This window comes from Coregonus clupeaformis, chromosome 14, assembly GCF_020615455.1.
Source record: "Coregonus clupeaformis isolate EN_2021a chromosome 14, ASM2061545v1, whole genome shotgun sequence".
Classification (NCBI taxonomy): Eukaryota; Metazoa; Chordata; class Actinopteri; order Salmoniformes; family Salmonidae; genus Coregonus; species Coregonus clupeaformis.
This window is the reverse complement of record NC_059205.1, coordinates 28,493,599-28,511,233: the sequence shown is the minus strand read 5'-3', so window position 1 is coordinate 28,511,233 and position 17,635 is coordinate 28,493,599. Positions and strand designations below refer to the sequence as shown.

The 17,635-nt window shown below is 47.5% G+C and overlaps 1 protein-coding gene across 2 annotated transcripts in view; it reads right to left on the bottom strand.

Annotated features, from left to right (window-relative positions):
• The window catches only part of LOC121581055 (corticotropin-releasing factor receptor 2), a 126,936-nt gene that overhangs the window by 83,940 nt on the left and 25,361 nt on the right, over positions 1-17,635 (bottom strand). For both annotated transcript variants that reach the window (XM_041896415.1, XM_041896416.1), the window contains exon 3: positions 5,886-6,005. In XM_041896415.1, the coding sequence (XP_041752349.1) occupies positions 5,886-6,005 (120 nt within the window). The remainder of the gene's footprint in view (positions 1-5,885; positions 6,006-17,635) is intronic.

The window sequence follows — 17,635 nt, the reverse complement described above, 5'->3', positions numbered from 1 at the left end:
CCTGCGTTGTGGGATTTTGTTATGTTCATGTTTAGGCTTGTGTGTTAGCCTTTGGACCGTCACGGTTAAGTTTGTTGTTTTGGTTACTGTTTCGTGTGTTTATTAGTTAATAAACATGTTCGCCGTTCACGCTGCACCTTGGTCCGTCCCGTTCCTTAACGTACGTGACAGAAAATCCCACCACCAATGGACCAAGCAGCGTGCCCAGGAGGAGCAGAGAGGATGGACCTGGGAGGAGATAAGAGAGGATTTGGCAAGAAAGATGGAAGCCCTGAAAGGGATCAGGGTGGAGAGACAGCCCCAATATTTTTTTTTAGGGGGGGGCTAAAAGGGTGGTCGGGGAGCGACAGAGAGGAGCCCCGACCACTGCACTCGTGGGGGCTCAAGGAGGAGTCCTCACTGGAGGACGGGGCGCGGAGTGTAAAGGACGGAGACAGTCATAGACCTCCAGCGCCGGTTCCCAGTCCGGTACGCCCCGTACCTGCTCCCCGCACCAAGCCAGTGGTGCGTGTTCCCAGTCCGGCCTGGCCTGTTCCTGCTCCCCGCACCAAGCCGGTGGTGCGTGTTCCCAGACCGGTACGCCCCGCACCTGCTCCTCGCACCAAGCCAGTGGTGCGTGTTCCCAGTCCGGCCCGGCCTGTTCCTGCTCCCCGCACCAAGCCGGTGGTGCGTGTTCCCAGTCCGGCCCGGCCTGTTCCTGCTCCTCGCACCAAGCCGGTGGTGCGCGTCGCCAGTCCGGCCCGGACTCTTCCTGCTCCTCGCACCAAGCCGGTGGTGGGCGTCGCCAGTCCGGCCCGGCCTGTTCCTGCTCCTCGCACCAAGCCAGTGGTGCGTGTTCCCAGTCCGGCCTGGCCTGTTCCTGCTCCTCGCACCAAGCCGGTGGTGCGCGTCGCCAGTCCGGCCCGGACTCTTCCTGCTCCTCGCACCAAGCCGGTGGTGGGCGTCGCCAGTCCGGCCCGGCCTGTTCCTGCTCCTCGCACCAAGCCAGTGGTGCGCGTCGCCAGTCCGGCCCGGCATGTTCCTGCTTCTCGCACCAAGCCAGTGGTGCGCGTCGCCAGTCCGGCACGGCCCATGCCCGTTCCACCGGTGCGGTCAGCGGCTCCACTCCGGAGCCAGAGCAGTCCGCTCCACCGGTACCTGATCCAGCTCCGGTCAGCGGCTCCACTCCGGAGCCAGAGCAGTCCGCTCCACCGGTACCTGATCCAGCTCCGGTCAGCGGCTCCACGCCGGAGCCAGAGCAGTCCGCTCCACCGGTGCCTGATCCAGCTCCGGTCAGCGGCTCCACTCCGGAGCCGCCACCGAGGCTGGAAGCCCACCCAGACCCTCCCCTATTCCGTCAGGTTTGTGCGGCCGGAGTCCGCACCTTTGGTAGGGGGGGTACTGTCATGCCTGGCCTATAGAACTCTAGCTAATTTGGTCAGGGTGTGAATATATTCTAGGTTTTGTATTTCTATGTTTGGCCGGGTGTGGTTCCCAATCAGAGGCAGCTGTCGCTCGTTGTCTCTGATTGGGGATCATACTTAGGCAGCCAGTTTTCCTGCCTGCGTTGTGGGATTTTGTTATGTTCATGTTTAGGCTTGTGTGTTAGCCTTTGGACCGTCAAGGTTAAGTTTGTTGTTTTGGTTACTGTTTAGTGTGTTTATTAGTTAATAAACATGTTCGCCGTTCACGCTGCACCTTGGTCCGTCCCGTTCCTTAACGTACGTGACACTCTCAATATTGTTTTGTATTTTTATATTTTGCAGAGTGTGCAGCTTTTCATTTAAAAAATGTTTTATATGCCCTGAAGCAGTGTGGAAGAAACATCTATTATCCTGACCCCTTGGATTTCACACACATATTCCTCATAGCTAGACATTTGGGGATTACTGGTTATATCTCAATGACGAGCAAAATGTCTGATTATCTGTTGATTATTGAAATGTTCTGGGCCTTGTTTCCCAGTTGGATTTAACATTACGATGATCATACCAGATGCATCGTTATTTACGAGCCAACTTTTTAAGAGTGTTTCCCAAACAAGCACGTAGAGAGAACGTTTGCTAAATGCGTCATTGAGGCATGTGTCGATACTGATAGGATCGACAGAAAGACAGCGCTGCTCTCCATTCAAATCTTACCTTAACATTAGAATTATTCCACAATACTGACGACGGATCAGCTCCTAAAATGATATAATCACCTCTGGCTGCAAATATTGAGGCTGGTTATTCTAATGTTTACCCTATAATAATGCACTAAATCAAGATTTGGCACATCATTGCGCACGTTGTTACACATCATGAACTACACTGAACGAATATATAAATGTAACATGCAACAATTTCAAAGATTTTACTCAGTTACAGTTCTTATAAGGAAATCAATACATTTCAATAATTTCATTATGCCCTAATCTATAGAGTTGACATGACTGAAAATACGCATCTGTTGGTCGCAGATACCATCAAAAAAAAGGTAGGGGCGTGGATCAGAAAACCAGTCAGTATCTGGTGTGAGCACCATTTGCCTCATGTAGCGCGACACATCTCCTTCACGTAAAGTTGATCAGGTTGTTGATTGTGGCCTGTGGAATGTTGTCCCACTCCTATTCAATGGCTGTGCAAAGTTGCTGGATATTGGCGGGAACTGGAACACGCTGTCGTACACGTCGATCCAGAGCATCCAAAACATGCTCAATGGGTGACATGTCTGGTGAGTTTGCAGGCCATGGAAGAACTGGAACATTTCCAGCTTCCAGGAAATGTGTACAGATCCTTTCGACATGGGGCCACGTATTATCATGCGGAAACATGAGGTGATGGCGGCGGATGAATGGCACGACAATGGGCCTCAGGATCTCGTCATGGTATCTCTGTGCATTCAAATTGCCATCAATGCAATTGTGTTCATTGTCCGTAGCTTATGCCTGCCCATACCATAACCCCACCACCATGGGACACTCTGTTCACAACATTGACATCAGAAAACTGCTCGCCCACACGACGCCATACACGCTGAGATGATTTTTGACAGTTTGTGCAGAAATTATTCGGTTGTGCAAAGCCACAGTTTTATCAGCTGTCTGGGTGGCTGGTCTGAGACGATCCCACAAGTGAAGAAGCCAGATGTGGAGTTCTTGGGCTGGAGTGGTTACACATGGTCTGCAGATGTGAGGCCGGTTGGATATATTGCCTATTTCGCTAAAACGATGTTGGTAGAGAAATTAACATTAAATTATCTAGTGATTGCTCTGGTGGACATTCCTGCAGTCAGCATGCCAATTGCACGCTCCCTCAAAACTTGAGACATCCGTGCCATTGTGTTGTGTGTCAAAACTGCACATTTTAGAGTGGCCTTTTATTGTCCCCAGCACAAGGTGCACCTGTGTAATAATCCTGCTGTTTAATCAGCTTCTTGATATGCCACACCTGTCGGGTGGATGGATTATCTTGGCAAAAGAGAAATGCAAACTAACAGGGATGTAAACACATTTGTGCACAAAATTTGAGATAAATAAGCTTTTGTGCTTATGGAAAATTTCGGGGATCTTATATTTCAGCTCATGAAACTTGGGACCAACACTTTACATGTTGCATGTATATTTTTGTTCGGTGTATATTGAGGAAAAATGAGACATTAGCCTACAAAAGCAAAATTTGAACTCAATTGAATGAACATCAAATTGATTTCAATATTATTGAATGATATAGGCCTATGTAGCCTATACTGTAGGCTATTTACACTACATGACAAAAAGTATGTGGAACCTGCTTGTCGAACATCTCATTCCAAAATCATGGGCATTAATATGGAGTTGGTCCCGCCTTTGCTGCTGTAACAGCCGCCACTCTTCTGGGAAGGCTTTCCACTAGATGTTGGAACATTGACACGGGGACTTGCTTCCATTCAGCCACAAGAGCATTAGTGAGATCGGGCACTGATATTGGGCGATTAGGCCTGGCTCGCAGTCAGCGTTCAAATTCATCTCAAAGGTGTTCAATGGGGTTGAGGTCAGGGCTCTGTGCAGGCCAGTCAAGTTCTTCCACACCGATCTCGACAAACCATTTCTATATAAATCTCGCTTTGTGCACAGGGGCATTGTCATTCTGAAACAGGAAAGGGCTTTCCCCAAACTGTTGCCACAAAGTTGAAAGCACAGAATCGTCTAGAATGTAATTGTATGCTGTAGAGTTAAGATTTCCCTTCACTGGAACTAAGGGGCCTAGCCCGAACAATGAAAAACAGCCTCAAACCATTATTCCTCCTCCACCAAACCTTACAGTTCGCACAATGCATTCGGGCAGGTAGCGTTCTCCTGGCAATCGCCAAACCCAGTTTCCTTCGTCAGACTGCCAGATGGTAAAGAGTTATATTACCAACTGCAGCTGCAACTATTGAGGCGGCTTATTCTAAATGCTTACCCAATAAAAATGCACTAAATCACAGATTTGGCACATCATTGCACACATGTTAGGCTACATATTGAGAAAAAATACAGACAGTAGCCTACAAGTAGCAAAACAGAACTCAATTGATTGAACATGAAATGTATTTCAATATGACTGAAATAGGCCTATTGGGAACTTTGTATTTGTAGTCAACTTTGATCTGAAGTTATCGGCGGTCACCGAGTGAGTGATAAGTGTAAAGTTTTAAGTTTTATTGTCACAGTACAGTGAAATGCATTTCTTGTCAGCTCTTTTCCAACAATGCAGTAAACCATGTTTAGCGGAAATATTCTGTGTATGAAGTGACACGGGTGGGCAAAATAGCATCTGACACCGCACTGAGCTGCTTTATGAGTGGTCTGAGACAGGTGATAGATTACGAGCGTTTTCAAGTGCAACGTTAATAATGATGGTTTTGGGAAACAGCTTGGAGATTTAACGATGCTCCTACGAAGGTTCTAATGATGAACTTAGCCTTAAGATGCTTTTGGGAAATCGGGCACTGGACAATACAAATATGTAGTTTTTTTGCATTCATTAGTTCAAATCGCCCTGTCAGATTTCATAAACAAGCAATATGTCTATCTCTATCCCCATCTCTGGAGTTGACAGCTCCACCATCATCTGTGATCTATTATTTTCATTATGACACCTGCCACTATTATTGAATTAGAGACTCTCATCAATAACGACTCTACTAGATGCGAACAATGACGCATCGAGTGACACAGATGTTTCTCTACATTATCAATCAGGGTGTTGCTGCTCGCCCATGTGTAATAATCCATCTGGAGAAATGAATGAAATATTAATTAATGAATGTTGGCAGGTTAGCTATGGTGATGAAAATTTAGTCCAGCAAAAGTACAGGGCAGGACAGAGAGCAAAAATAGAGAGGAAAAATTGTGTGGCTTATTTTGACATTGATGATCATGTGTCATAACAGGATGGCTCTTGCAGACGTAACTGGACACATTGCTTACAAACAGTTTTCAATGTAAAAATAACAACAATTGGATGAAATCACACTGGATCATATTTATACTGGGTGTATTACTAAATTAGTATATGACTGTTAATTTAATTACAGTGTTTCCTGTTAAAAAATGTGTTACTGTATCATCACATCTTGGTAGAGCAATTGGAGAAAACACTGCATTAATAAATGTATTCGCATTTGCAAAAATGGCGATTGAGTCTTCAGACTCTATTCCAGCAACCCACGCGCAAACTAAATATTATATTATTACTGTAGCTAGTATTAGTAGATTGGTTTCAATTGCACAGTTTACAGTTTCCGCTTCATTTATGATCTACAACATTATCAGCAGAAAAGTATTGCCACACAATTACGCATGGATAGCGACAAATCCCAAAATTGTATCCAATTTTGACATGATAAAGATACACTGTGGAAAAAAAACTTTTACAGAATTAAATGGTTAAATCTCTTACTTGTTGTGTTGTACTTCACCCCATTGATGTACTCGGGACAGGGTCTCTCCACCATCCGCCCGGTGTTGCTCCTTGGCCAACATGTTCCAATCTCATCCGTCGTGGCATTGCAATACAAACCTTTAAATAAATAAAAATACGTTTAAATAATGAGTATTATTTGTCCAAGATGTCAAGAAAGAGCGTTATTAACCATTAATGACATGTCAAAATCACCCCAAATCGTACCGTCAAAATCCATCAAAGAGAACGATGCGTTTTCATAGAAAGTGTCTTGAAAGGCATCTATCACACTACAGTTTGGGTCTCCAAACTCCCCAAAGATGATTTGGTAAATCGAAGCGTCCATGGTTAATTGATAAGTTACATCAAAGAGTTTTAAACTGGGATTGAAGTCCAAGAGGTTCCCAACACGAAGCCCACTACATGCAAGTGTTTCATCCAAACTATAATGGCAAGAAATAGTGTGCCCTTTCAAACCCATGGAAAACGTCAGAAGTCTAACTCCATGTGCTCGAGCGCTTCTCTCCCTCTCCTCCTCGCACCGCTCCCTGTACAATCAGATTGACACACCGAGCCTCAGCCTACTAACACAAATTCCTCATCCCTCTATGGAATGTTATTGAAATTATGCAAGTGAGTTAAATGAATACAAAAAATACATTAATTTAACCACCGTCCATCTGTTCTGTCTCTTGCAGCCCTTGTGTGATTGAGTTATTGAGACACATACATCCCATTTTGAGAATAACAATCTGGTAAACAAACTACTGATCCGATGTAATGTTGAGACCAATGGAGATTAGAAACGATATTCAATTTTTTTTCATACATTTTGTAGTACAAATATGAGGTATTTTCTGTAGGTAGGTAGGTAGGTAGGTAGGTAGGTAGGTAGGGGAGAGAGAGAGAGAGAGAGCTGCGGAGAGGGAGAGTGAGAAGAGGGGAGATTAAAACTGGTTATAGATAACCTACTGCCGCGTTCATGTGCTAGTTGGAACTAGGAAACTCTGAAATGTCCTACTTGCTAACTGTTTGTAGTTATACAGGTGCCAAGTTCAACCAGTTAGCAAGTTGAACATTTCCTATTTCTGACTAGCACGTGAACGAGCCATACATCCGACACTTGATGTGAGTGACACAAATTTGGCTTTAAATAGCCTTATGTAGCCTAGAGAATACAGTATATAAAAAACGACATTATGTAGGCTACATCCAAAACACAGACCATTTAACATTTCTAATGTGTTTTACTAACGGAAAATAAGAAAAATGGTTTTAAAGTAACTACAGTCGGGTTTCCTCTCAGCACCCCCTCAAAGGGACCATGTCTAATCTTTTATTCCTTTACAAATTAGATCATTTTTCTAACAGTAGTTGGTCAGACAACAATCATAATAGCTTTTCCATACCCCTGAGTTATGGCAGGAATTCCCTAATATAATGTTATCAATCTGAAGTCCTGACTCCAGGGAAAGTTGGCCTATCTATTTTGTGTGGATGAAGAAGCTGTTTGTAGCGGGTGATATGGACGGAGTCAGGCGCAGGAGGGTAAATCACAGAATAAATGGTTTATTCGGCAAATACAGCGGTACGCAGCAATGCAAAAAACTCTACTGTGCGGTATAACGGCGCACTGGCGAAAACAAAGCACACGGGTGAATATCCCGGCGATACAATACATAAAGCTCCACCGAGCTATCGTCACCTCCGCATGAAAACAATCACAAAAAAAGACATGGGGGGCGGAGGGAATACTTATACAGATACTTATGAGGAGATGTGAACCAGGTGTGTGTAAAAACAAGACAAAACAAATGGAATGATGAGATGAGGAGCAGCAGTGGCTAGAAGGCGAAGCGCCGAAGCCTGCCCGAACAAGGAGAGGAGACAGCTTCGGAGGAAGTCGGGACAGTGAGCTTCTTAGAGAAGAGGGCACCGGGACGGAGCTTGGGTGGCATGCCCGAGCGTTGGGATGGGACAGCGCCTACCCCTAACTTGGACGCGTCCATCTCCACTACGAACGGCAATGAGGGTTCGGGATGGGCCAGTACCGGGGCTGAGGTGAACAGAATAATAATATTATTATTAGTATTATTAACAGAGCCCTCAGGTTACTGAAAGCCCTGTCAGCCTCAGCAGACCAGCGGAGCCGGGACGGCCCACCCTTCAACAGAGAGGCGATAGGAGCTGCGACCTTGCCAAAGCCATGGATAAACCTCAGATATTAATTGGCAAAGCCAATGAAGCGCTGAAATGCTGTTTTCCTCCATCTCCACACCTGAGGTGGTGATGTGGTATCCGAGGAAGGAGACGGACTGTTGGAATAACAGACACTTTTCTGCCTTGGCACATAGGTGATGTTCCACAAGTCGTCCCAGCACTCTGCGAACCAGGGACACATGCTCGGCGCACGTAGCGGAATACGATGTCATCAATGTAGACCACCACGCCGTGACCAATCATGTCCTGAAACATCTCGTGGTTGTGCTAAAGGCTGTCTTCCACTCGTCCCCTTCCCGAAGATGCACCAGATTGTACATACTCCTGTGATCTAATTTCGTGAAGAAGCGCGCCCCATGCATTGATTCAATAACAGAGGAGATGAGGTGTAGAGGGTAACTATAGTGAATGGTAGTTTGATTAAGTGCAGGGTAATCAATGCAAGGGCGCAGACCTCCGTCTTTCTTCTTCACGAAACTCAAGGAGGCAGGCGAAGTGGAGGGACGTATGAACCCCTGGCGCAGGGACTCGGAGCCGTATTTCTCCATAGCCTCCGTTTCAGCCTGCGACAGGGGATATACATGACTCCTGGGAGGCACAGCGTCTAACCGGAGGTTTATCGCGCAATCCCCCGCCCGATGGGGTGGTAATTTGGTCACCTGAGTTTTGGAAAACACGTGCGCCAAGTCGAGGTATTTGGGGGGAATGCGCACGGTGGAGGTAGTGTCTGGACTTTCCACTGTGGTTGCACCAACGGAAATAGCTAGACACCTACCCTCACACTCTTGCGACCACCCCGTGAGAACCCTCTGCGGCCATGACAAGGTGGGGTCTTGTAGTGCTAGCCAGGGAAGGCCCAACACAACAGAGAAATCAGGGGACTCAATAATATAAAAGGTGATTTGCTCCCAATTGGTCTCCTGCATAATCATGTTGACTGGTGCTGTAACCTCCCTAACAAAACCTGACCCTAATGGTCGACTGTCAAGTGCTTTGATGGGCAATAGAATGGAGAGGGGAACCAATGTAATACATAGACTATTAGCTAACGACCTGTCCATAAAGTTCCCAGCTGCGCCTGAATCGACCAGCGCCTTACACTGGGGAACTACCTTGTAATCAGGGAAGTTGACGTGGATGGTGAAGTGTGCAGCAGAGGGCACTGAACGAGTGTGGGTTTGCACTACCTGGGGTGACACGAGAGTGCCCTGCCTGCCACCTCCAGACCCAGAAGAACTCAGACGACAGTGTGCAGCAGCATGTCCTCTCTTGCTACAAGAGTGACACTGGATATGTCGTCCTCCGTTATCCCGGATCGCTGCACCACCCAGCTCCATCGGAACGTGATCCGGGTTGAAGGGGGGTGAAACGGGCAGGCCCCTTCCAGGACGTCCTCTCGAAGCCAGCAGGTTGTCCAACCGGATGGCCATGTCCACCAGTTGGTTGAAGGTTAACGTGGTATCCCGGCAGGCTAGCTCCCTTCGGACGTCCTCTCGCAGGCTGCACTGGAAGCGGTCGATGAGGGCCCGCCCATTCCACCCGGACCCAGCCGCTAGAGTTCTAAACTCCAGGGCAAAGTCCTGCGCGGTCCTCGTCCCCTGCCTCAGATGGACCAGCAGCTCGCCCGCCTCTCTTCCTTTGGGGGGGGTGATCGAAGACTGCCCGGAAGAGGCGAGCGAACACCCCGTAGTTGTCCAATGCGTCTCCTCCTTCACTCCGGAGGAAACCCTGGCTGCGGGCCGCTGTCCCTTCGTATTCCTTCGGTCGAGACAGGTGAATACCTCTGGGCGCTGGGTTGTGGGTGGCTGGATCCGGTCGCTCAGCTGATTCCGCAGGGTCGGGTCCTCTCCTCTCCAGGTGCTGGACAACCTGGAGAACCCGATCCATCGCTTCACCCAAGCTAGCTAGCATGTTGGAATGCTCCCGGACCCGCTCAACGAGTCCAGGCATATTCCCCACTCCTGCTGACTCCATGCTGTTGGGTGTGTGATTCTGTAGTTGGTGATTTGGCCGGAGTCAGGCGCAGGAGGGTAAATCACAGAATACATGGTTTATTCGGCAGATACAGCTGTACGCAGCTTTGCGTAAATCACACACAGAGACATGGGGGGCAGAGGGAATACTTATACAGGTACTTATGAGGGGATATGTACCAGGTGTGTGTAAAAACAAGACAAAACAAATGGAATGATGAGATGAGGAGCGGCAGTGGCTAGAAGGCCAGTGATGACGAGTGCCAAAGCCTACCCGAACAAGGAGAGGAGGCAGCTTTCGGAGGAAGTCGTGACACTGTTAGATTGATAAAATAATGGAATGGTATAGCCTATACCCAGGCCATAACATTAATAAAAAATGGTTGTGAAATAGTATGAAAAATGTACCTCAAACTAACTTTTTAACAAGTCACTTTTGATATAACTTTGATATAGATTTTGATAGCTTTTGATAAATGTCTTGTAAAGCAACACTTTTTCGAATGCTTTCTGTGATACCCATGTATGTATCCCTATTATGTAATCACAGACTCTAGTGATCTGTTTATTTGTTCAAATAGACTCCTGACCTTTATCAAAATGTATCCCACAGCATTGTTGAATACTTGTTTCTGATTGGCTAGAAGGGCATTCTAGAATGGGCATTAAGTAAGGGATAAATGCCTACATTCTGTACATTACCTTTGGAATAATGGACTACGCAGCGGGACGAGGCTAAATGTTAATGTATTCCCCTAGAGCAGGACTCTGTGCTAAGCTGTTAAAGGCTACCAGCTATGGAATCAGACTGGCGTATCATTATCACGATCATGATGATGATGATGATTATTAATTTACGTGTTATGCTCCATATTCCATTTGGCTGATGAGGGAAGCAGATAAGTAAACAAATCAGTAAATAACAGAATTGTGCTCACTGCACATCCAATTTATAGGCCTATTGGATGGTATTCACATATTGGCTGTGATACTATATAGCATGTGCTTCTGCTGTGGAAGGTTCAGACTGGTTGTAATGGAAGTCTTTAAAATTCAGAAAGAAGAACTAGGTGAAAAATCTGTCGATGTGCCCTTGAGCAAGGCACTTAAAAAATAAAAAATAAAAGTCTTTAAGATGCTGAACTTTGGCATAATGTTCTTTAAACTCCTCTCTCAATTGTTTGCACAATAGGGGCATCACATATCAGTTAACTACATGCAAGACTTAATAATGGCCTGCTATATTCTAGATTTCCTTGAGTGTAATTTAACTGCCAAGTGATCACTAATTTCAGTTTGTCAGCGTTATTCCCTGAATGCGAAACAGTGAATCAAGAAGGCTTTTTGCATATTGACTGATATGGCTTTACAGAAAATAAAGTGGCTGTGGCATAAGACAATTATCTTTCAGTTTGAATTAAACTAATACCAATGCATTTGATTGCTTTTTCAAGAGCATGTTGGATGAAAAATTATTAGTTTTGAGCTTCTGTCTCCTCAAAAGGATTTTGGTCTGTAAACTTTGGGACATTAGGGCTAGACCTGCAGTCATCAAATCTTTGCATCCTTAATGTAGGCTGTGCAGGTCCAATAAAATATTAAATTATCTCATCTGTGCTCTAATGGTGTTTGGTGGCATAGTTTACAGCAGTACCTTTAGTAGCCTACCCTCTTCTAACTTTTGTTCCTGCTGAAGTACAGTAAAGGTAAACCCGTCCTGGGTTTTCTGTTTCAGAAGTCTTGAAGTGAAGATGAGGGACATCACATCAGGGTTGCAACGTGGATCAAAAGACTTGCAAATATAGGAGACCAATGGATCCCAGAGCCATCTTGAGACCCCAAGGTTCTGATCCCGGGCCTGCTAGGCTTTCACCTCTCATGTACTAAAGCTGGAAGCTTTCTCTCTGATGATAACTATTGGCCCTCTAGAATTGCTTATTGATGCAGTACTTTTGCTGATAAGTACTGACTGCATGTGAATTAGTGCAGTTCGATCTGGTTTGCTTTACCAGATGAGATAACTGATGTGATATGGAAGATTGTAGCACATCATGTTATGATGTCTTTTTTGGTTATAGCATTATATTTTCAGATGCAGAATGCATTTGCCCATGAACTCTGGTAGATTAATAGGAGCGAGAAGACCCAGATTCTATTCACATGTAACGCTCTACACAGCCATGGACACAGGTGACTTGAATGTGTTAACTTTCTGGCAGCTTTTATGTAGTGTATCCTCATAACAGGTCTTCCTGGTTACTCTTTATATGTCATCATAATAGTGAGGACAACAAAATATATTAGCAATATAATAATATATTCTTCCTTCTGAAGTCAACTTGTCTGACCTCATTTTAAACACTGACTGTCATTTCTGCAAGCCCAGGTCAACCTTGTTTGTGCTGGTTCAAAGAGACAAATCTGCTTCAGACTGAGTCTGCAAGGCCCAGCAGACAGAGAAAGAATCTGCAGACGCTCCCTCAGTAAGGTGTTGCTCAGAGCAATGGCACAAGTGGCTGTAAAAACAGATTGTGGAAAAAAGAGTGGGAGCATGCAGGAAGTAAGAAGAAGCAGCTGAAGGAGTTATAGTCATTGATTGGTATCGCTTGGCTTAATGTGTCACGCCCTGGCTCTGGGGACTCTTAAATGTTGAGCCAGGGTGTGGATTTTTCTATGTTTAGTTTTCTGTGGTTTTTGTTCTAGATCGTTTATTTCTATGTTGGCCAGGGTGGTTCCCAATCAGAGGCAGCTGTAGCTCGTTGTCTCTGATTGGGGACCATACTTAGGCAGCCTGTTTTCACTAGTCATTTGTGGGATCTTGTTAGCTCAGCTGGAAGAGCACAGGGCTTGTAACACCAAGGTAGTGGGTTCGATCCCCGGGACCACCCATACACACAAAATGTATGCATGACTGTAAGTCGCTTTGGATAAAAGCGACTGCTAAATGGCATATTATTGTTCCGTAGAGGTTTGTGTTGTAACCTAGGACTTCACGTATCGTTTCGTTTATTGTTTTGGTTCGTGTTGTGTACACTAATAAAGAATGTACGCTTATCACGCTGCGCCTTGGTCCGCTTCATCTGTCAACGATCGTGACAGAAGATCCCACCAAAGGAGGACCAAGCAGCGTGTCCAGGAACAGACAGCCTGGACTTGGGAGGAGATTGTGGAGGCGCGCTACAGAGAGGAGCAGCGGCAACGCAGAGGGTACCGGCCGAGGAGGAAGCCCGAGAGACAGCCCCAATAAAAAATGTTGGGGGCTAAAGGGTGGTTACGGAGCCTAGAGTTAGAGCAGAGCCAACTCCCCGTACTCAGGCTAGGAAGCGTGAGACTGGGAAGGCTCCATGTTATGCGGAGCCACGTACTGTGCCGCGAGTGTTCCGGCACAGTCCTGTACGTCCTGTGCTAGCACCACGCACATGTCGTGCTAAGGTGGGCATGCAGCCAGGACGGAGAGTGCCGGCTCAACGCTCGTGGCCTCCAGTACCCCTCCTCGGTCCCGGATATCCTGCGCCAGTGCCACGTGCTGTAGCGCCAGTACGAGTGCACAGCCCTGTACGTCCTGTGCTGATGCCTCACACATACTGTGTGGAGATAGGCATTCAGCCAGGACGGGTTGTGTCAGCTCTCCGCCCCAGACCTCCAGTCCGCCTCCACAGTCCGGTCCGGCCCGTTCCGGCTCCCCGCACCAAGCCAATGGTGCATGTTCCCAGTCCAGCCCGGCCCGTTCCTGCTCCCCGCACCAAGCCTGTGGTGCATGTTCCCAGTCCAGCCCGGCATGTTCCTGTCCCTCACACCAAGCCAGTGGTGCGCGTCGCCAGCCCGGTCCGGCCTGTTCCTGTCCCTCGCACCAAGCCAGTGGTGCACGTCGCCAGCCCGGTCCGGCCTGTTCCTGTCCCTCGCACCAAGCCAGTGGTGCGCGTCGCCAGCCCGGTCCGGCTTGTTCCTGCTCCCCGCACCAAGCCAGTGGTGCTGGCTCGTCAGCCCGGTCCGGCCCGTTCCTGCTCCCGCACCAAGCCAGTGGTGCGCGTCGCCAGCCCGGTCCGGCCCATTCCTGCTCCCCGCACCAAGCCAGTGCTGCGCGTCGTCAGCCCGGTCCGGCCCGTTCCTGCTCCCCGCACCAAGCCAGTGGTGCGTGTGTCCAGTCCGGCACGGCCCGTGCCTGCTCCACTCCGGAGCCTGAGAAATCCGCTCCACCGGTGTCCAGTCCAGCTCCGGCCAGCGGGGCCAGACCAGACCAGGGGCGCAACGGGGGGGTAGAGAGAGAGTGGTGGTCACGCCCGGAGCCGGATCCTCCTCCGAGGCAGAATGCCCACCCGGCCCTACCCTCTTGTGTTTGTGTGGCGCGGTCGCAGTCCGCGCCTTTGGGGTACTGTCACGCCCTGGCTCTGGGGACTCTTAAATGTTGAGCCAGGGTGTGGATTTTTCTACGTTTCGTTTTCTGTGGTTTTTGTTCTAGATCGTTTATTTCTATGTTGGCCAGGGTGGTTCCCAATCAGAGGCAGCTGTAGCTCGTTGTCTCTGATTGGGGACCATACTTAGGCAGCCTGTTTTCACTAGTCATTTGTGGGATCTTGTTCCGTAGAGGTTTGTGTTGTAACCTAGGACTTCACGTATCGTTTCGTTTATTGTTTTGGATCGTGTTGTGTACACTAATAAAGAATATACGCTTATCACGCTGCGCCTTGGTCCGCTTCATCTGTCAATGATCGTGACATAATGTCAGATACTATAATTGGAAAATGCTCAATTTTTTCCTGCGGTATGTTACTTTATTTTTCCCTTCACAGTCCTTCATCTCTTTTGTAATGACGTCTGATGGTAGAATCTCTCTGAAAGCAAGGTTTTGTTTTTTCATGATGCATCTGGTCTTACGTTTTAGACTTGATCTGAAATAAGCAGGGAGAGGGAGCTGTTAGTTTGACAAGATAGTGAGAACACAGGAGCAGAAGCTGCCTGTTTCAAATAATTACATCGAGGCAGGAGTGATGATAAAATGCTCTGTAGCTAGGGTGACCACATTTTAAATACTTCAGGTACTGGAGCGCAATACAAATTTAAAGGGTGTCATAATTTCTCCAAATTTGTACCAGTGGTTTGTGCCCACAGATGTAGCCTGAATATCATTTAGAATATGCATAAAGTTAATCCTCCAGTTGCAACATCTGTCTATGCCCACACATATTGTCTCGAAAAGGTTATATTTTTAATACCCTCAAACACCAAGTTAGGCAAACGTAATTTCAAAATAGGCCACTGTCAGTCGTAAATGATAATTCTTCACATTTTACCGGTGAAACTTCCAAACTGCATCTGCATGCCTATCATTTGATGTCAATGGGTTTCATGGGAATATGGATTTAGATCTTCTTGAATTACTGTTTCTTGAGCAAATTTGAACAGATGGTGTTTTTACATTTACATTTTAGTAATTTAGCAGTGTTAACAAACTATATAGCCTTCCTGTATTTAGTTTCAATCCAAGCACATTCTGCCTAGTGGCGCACGCTGTTGAGTTTTGGCACATGATCTTTTTAGTGTTTTAACTATTCAGCTAACCATTGTAAAATGGAAATTAGGTGATGTTTTTTGTGTAACAGTAATGTTATACTATACCATTATATTTTGTTATTTTATGTATAATACCAATTAATAATTATGTGATCTTCCAAGACATTGATTAATCTTTGATCTAACTTTACTAAACAGGCACAATTGTGAGAAGTGGCGGCGCGACTATCCGGTGCGCTCAGGCAGCACTACACCCCTGCTCCTGCTGCACCAAATGAGCTAATTGAAGCGTGCCTATTATTTTACCAATATTTGGTGTTGCAGGAGCAGGGGTATAGTGCTGCCTGAGCGCACCGGATAGTCGCGCCGCCACTTAAACATTGTGGCCATGTAAACATTTCTGGTTGGTTTCAGGGAATGTAAAACCGTTAGTTAGGGAGACTTTTAAAATGGGACTGGTGAAGTAGCAGTGAATATGTTGAATGAGCAACTAATTAATGAGTTTGCTCACAAGTTTGACGAAATTACGCAGACGCAGGAATTAACAAGGTCAAGGTTTACTTAACAATGAGCAAGATAAATAACAAAGAGTAAATGACACGAAGCTTAACAATCACACACAACATCATCCAGAACTAAATTGGGGTGGTGATGAGATTTTTTGTTTTTATTTAATTTTTTACCTTTATTTAACTAGGCAAGTCAGTTAAGAACAAATTCTTATTTACAATGACGGCCTACACCGGCCAAACCCGGACAGCGCTGGGCCAATTGTGCGCCGCCCTATGGGACTCCCAATCACGGCCGGTTGTGATACAGCCTGGAATCGAACCGGGGGGTCTGTAGTGACGCCTCAAGCACAGAGATGCAGTGCCTTAGACCGCTGCGCCACTCGGGAGCCCATGATGATGATGAGGTGCAGGTGCGCTGGAGGTGATTAGGGTGCGTTGGGTTTCCATTCCGGTGTTGCCGAGGTGGTGCGCTCAGACCGGTGGCTCAGTAGGCCGACGAATCAGAGCGCCGGAGGGGAGCAACGGGAGGAGACGTGACAGTACCCTCCCCCGGCCAGGAGGACGACCCCGAGGACGAGGAGCGGGCCGGTCAGGGCGGTGACGGTGGAAGTCCCGAATTAGTTTGGGTCCAGAACGTCCCCAGCCAGAACCCAGCTCCTCTCCTCAGGACCATACCCCTCCCAGTCCAGCAGGTAATGGAGCCGTCCCCCATGGAACCTGGAGTCCAGCAGGTCCCTCACCACATACGCTGGATTCCCGTCACTGTCCAGGGGTGGAGGACCAGGAACCACCGGCCTGAGGAGAGACACATGAAAAGTGGGTGAGACGCGGTAGTGAGGGGAAAGGAACAGCCAGTATGATACCTCATTTATCCACCGGAGGACCATAAACGGCCCCACAAACCGGGGGCTCAGTTTCTTGCAGGGCAGGCGGAGAGGGAGGTTTTTTGTGGACAGCCAGACACGATCCCCAGGCTGGAATACAGGGGCCTCACTGCGGTGGCGGTCGGCTTGGTCCTTCTGCCGACGAATGGCCCTCTGGAGATGGACATGGGCAGCCTCCCAGACCTGTCTGGCCCTGTGGAACCACTCGTCGACAGTAGGTGAATCGGTCTGGCCAGGGCCGGCTGGTACCCCAGGACACACTGGAAGGGAGTGAGCCCCGTGGAGGAGTGAACGAGGGAGTTCTGGGCATATTCTGCCCAAGGAAGAAACCTTGCCCACTCACCCTGCCGGTCCTGAAAGTGGCAACGAAGAAACCTCCCCAGCTCCTGGTTCATGCTCTCCACCTGCCCATTTGACTGAGGCCTATACCCGGAAGTGAAGCTGGCCGTGGCCCCGATCTTCTCCAGGAAAGCCTTCCACACTCGGGAGGTGAATTGGGGGCCACAGTCCGAGATGATGTCCTCCGGAAGTCCATTATGCTGGAAGACCTGTTGGAACAGGACCTCAGCGACCTGGAGAGCAGAAGGAAGACCAGTTAGTGGCAAAGAAAGGCATGATTTGGAGAACCAATCTACGACCACCATGAC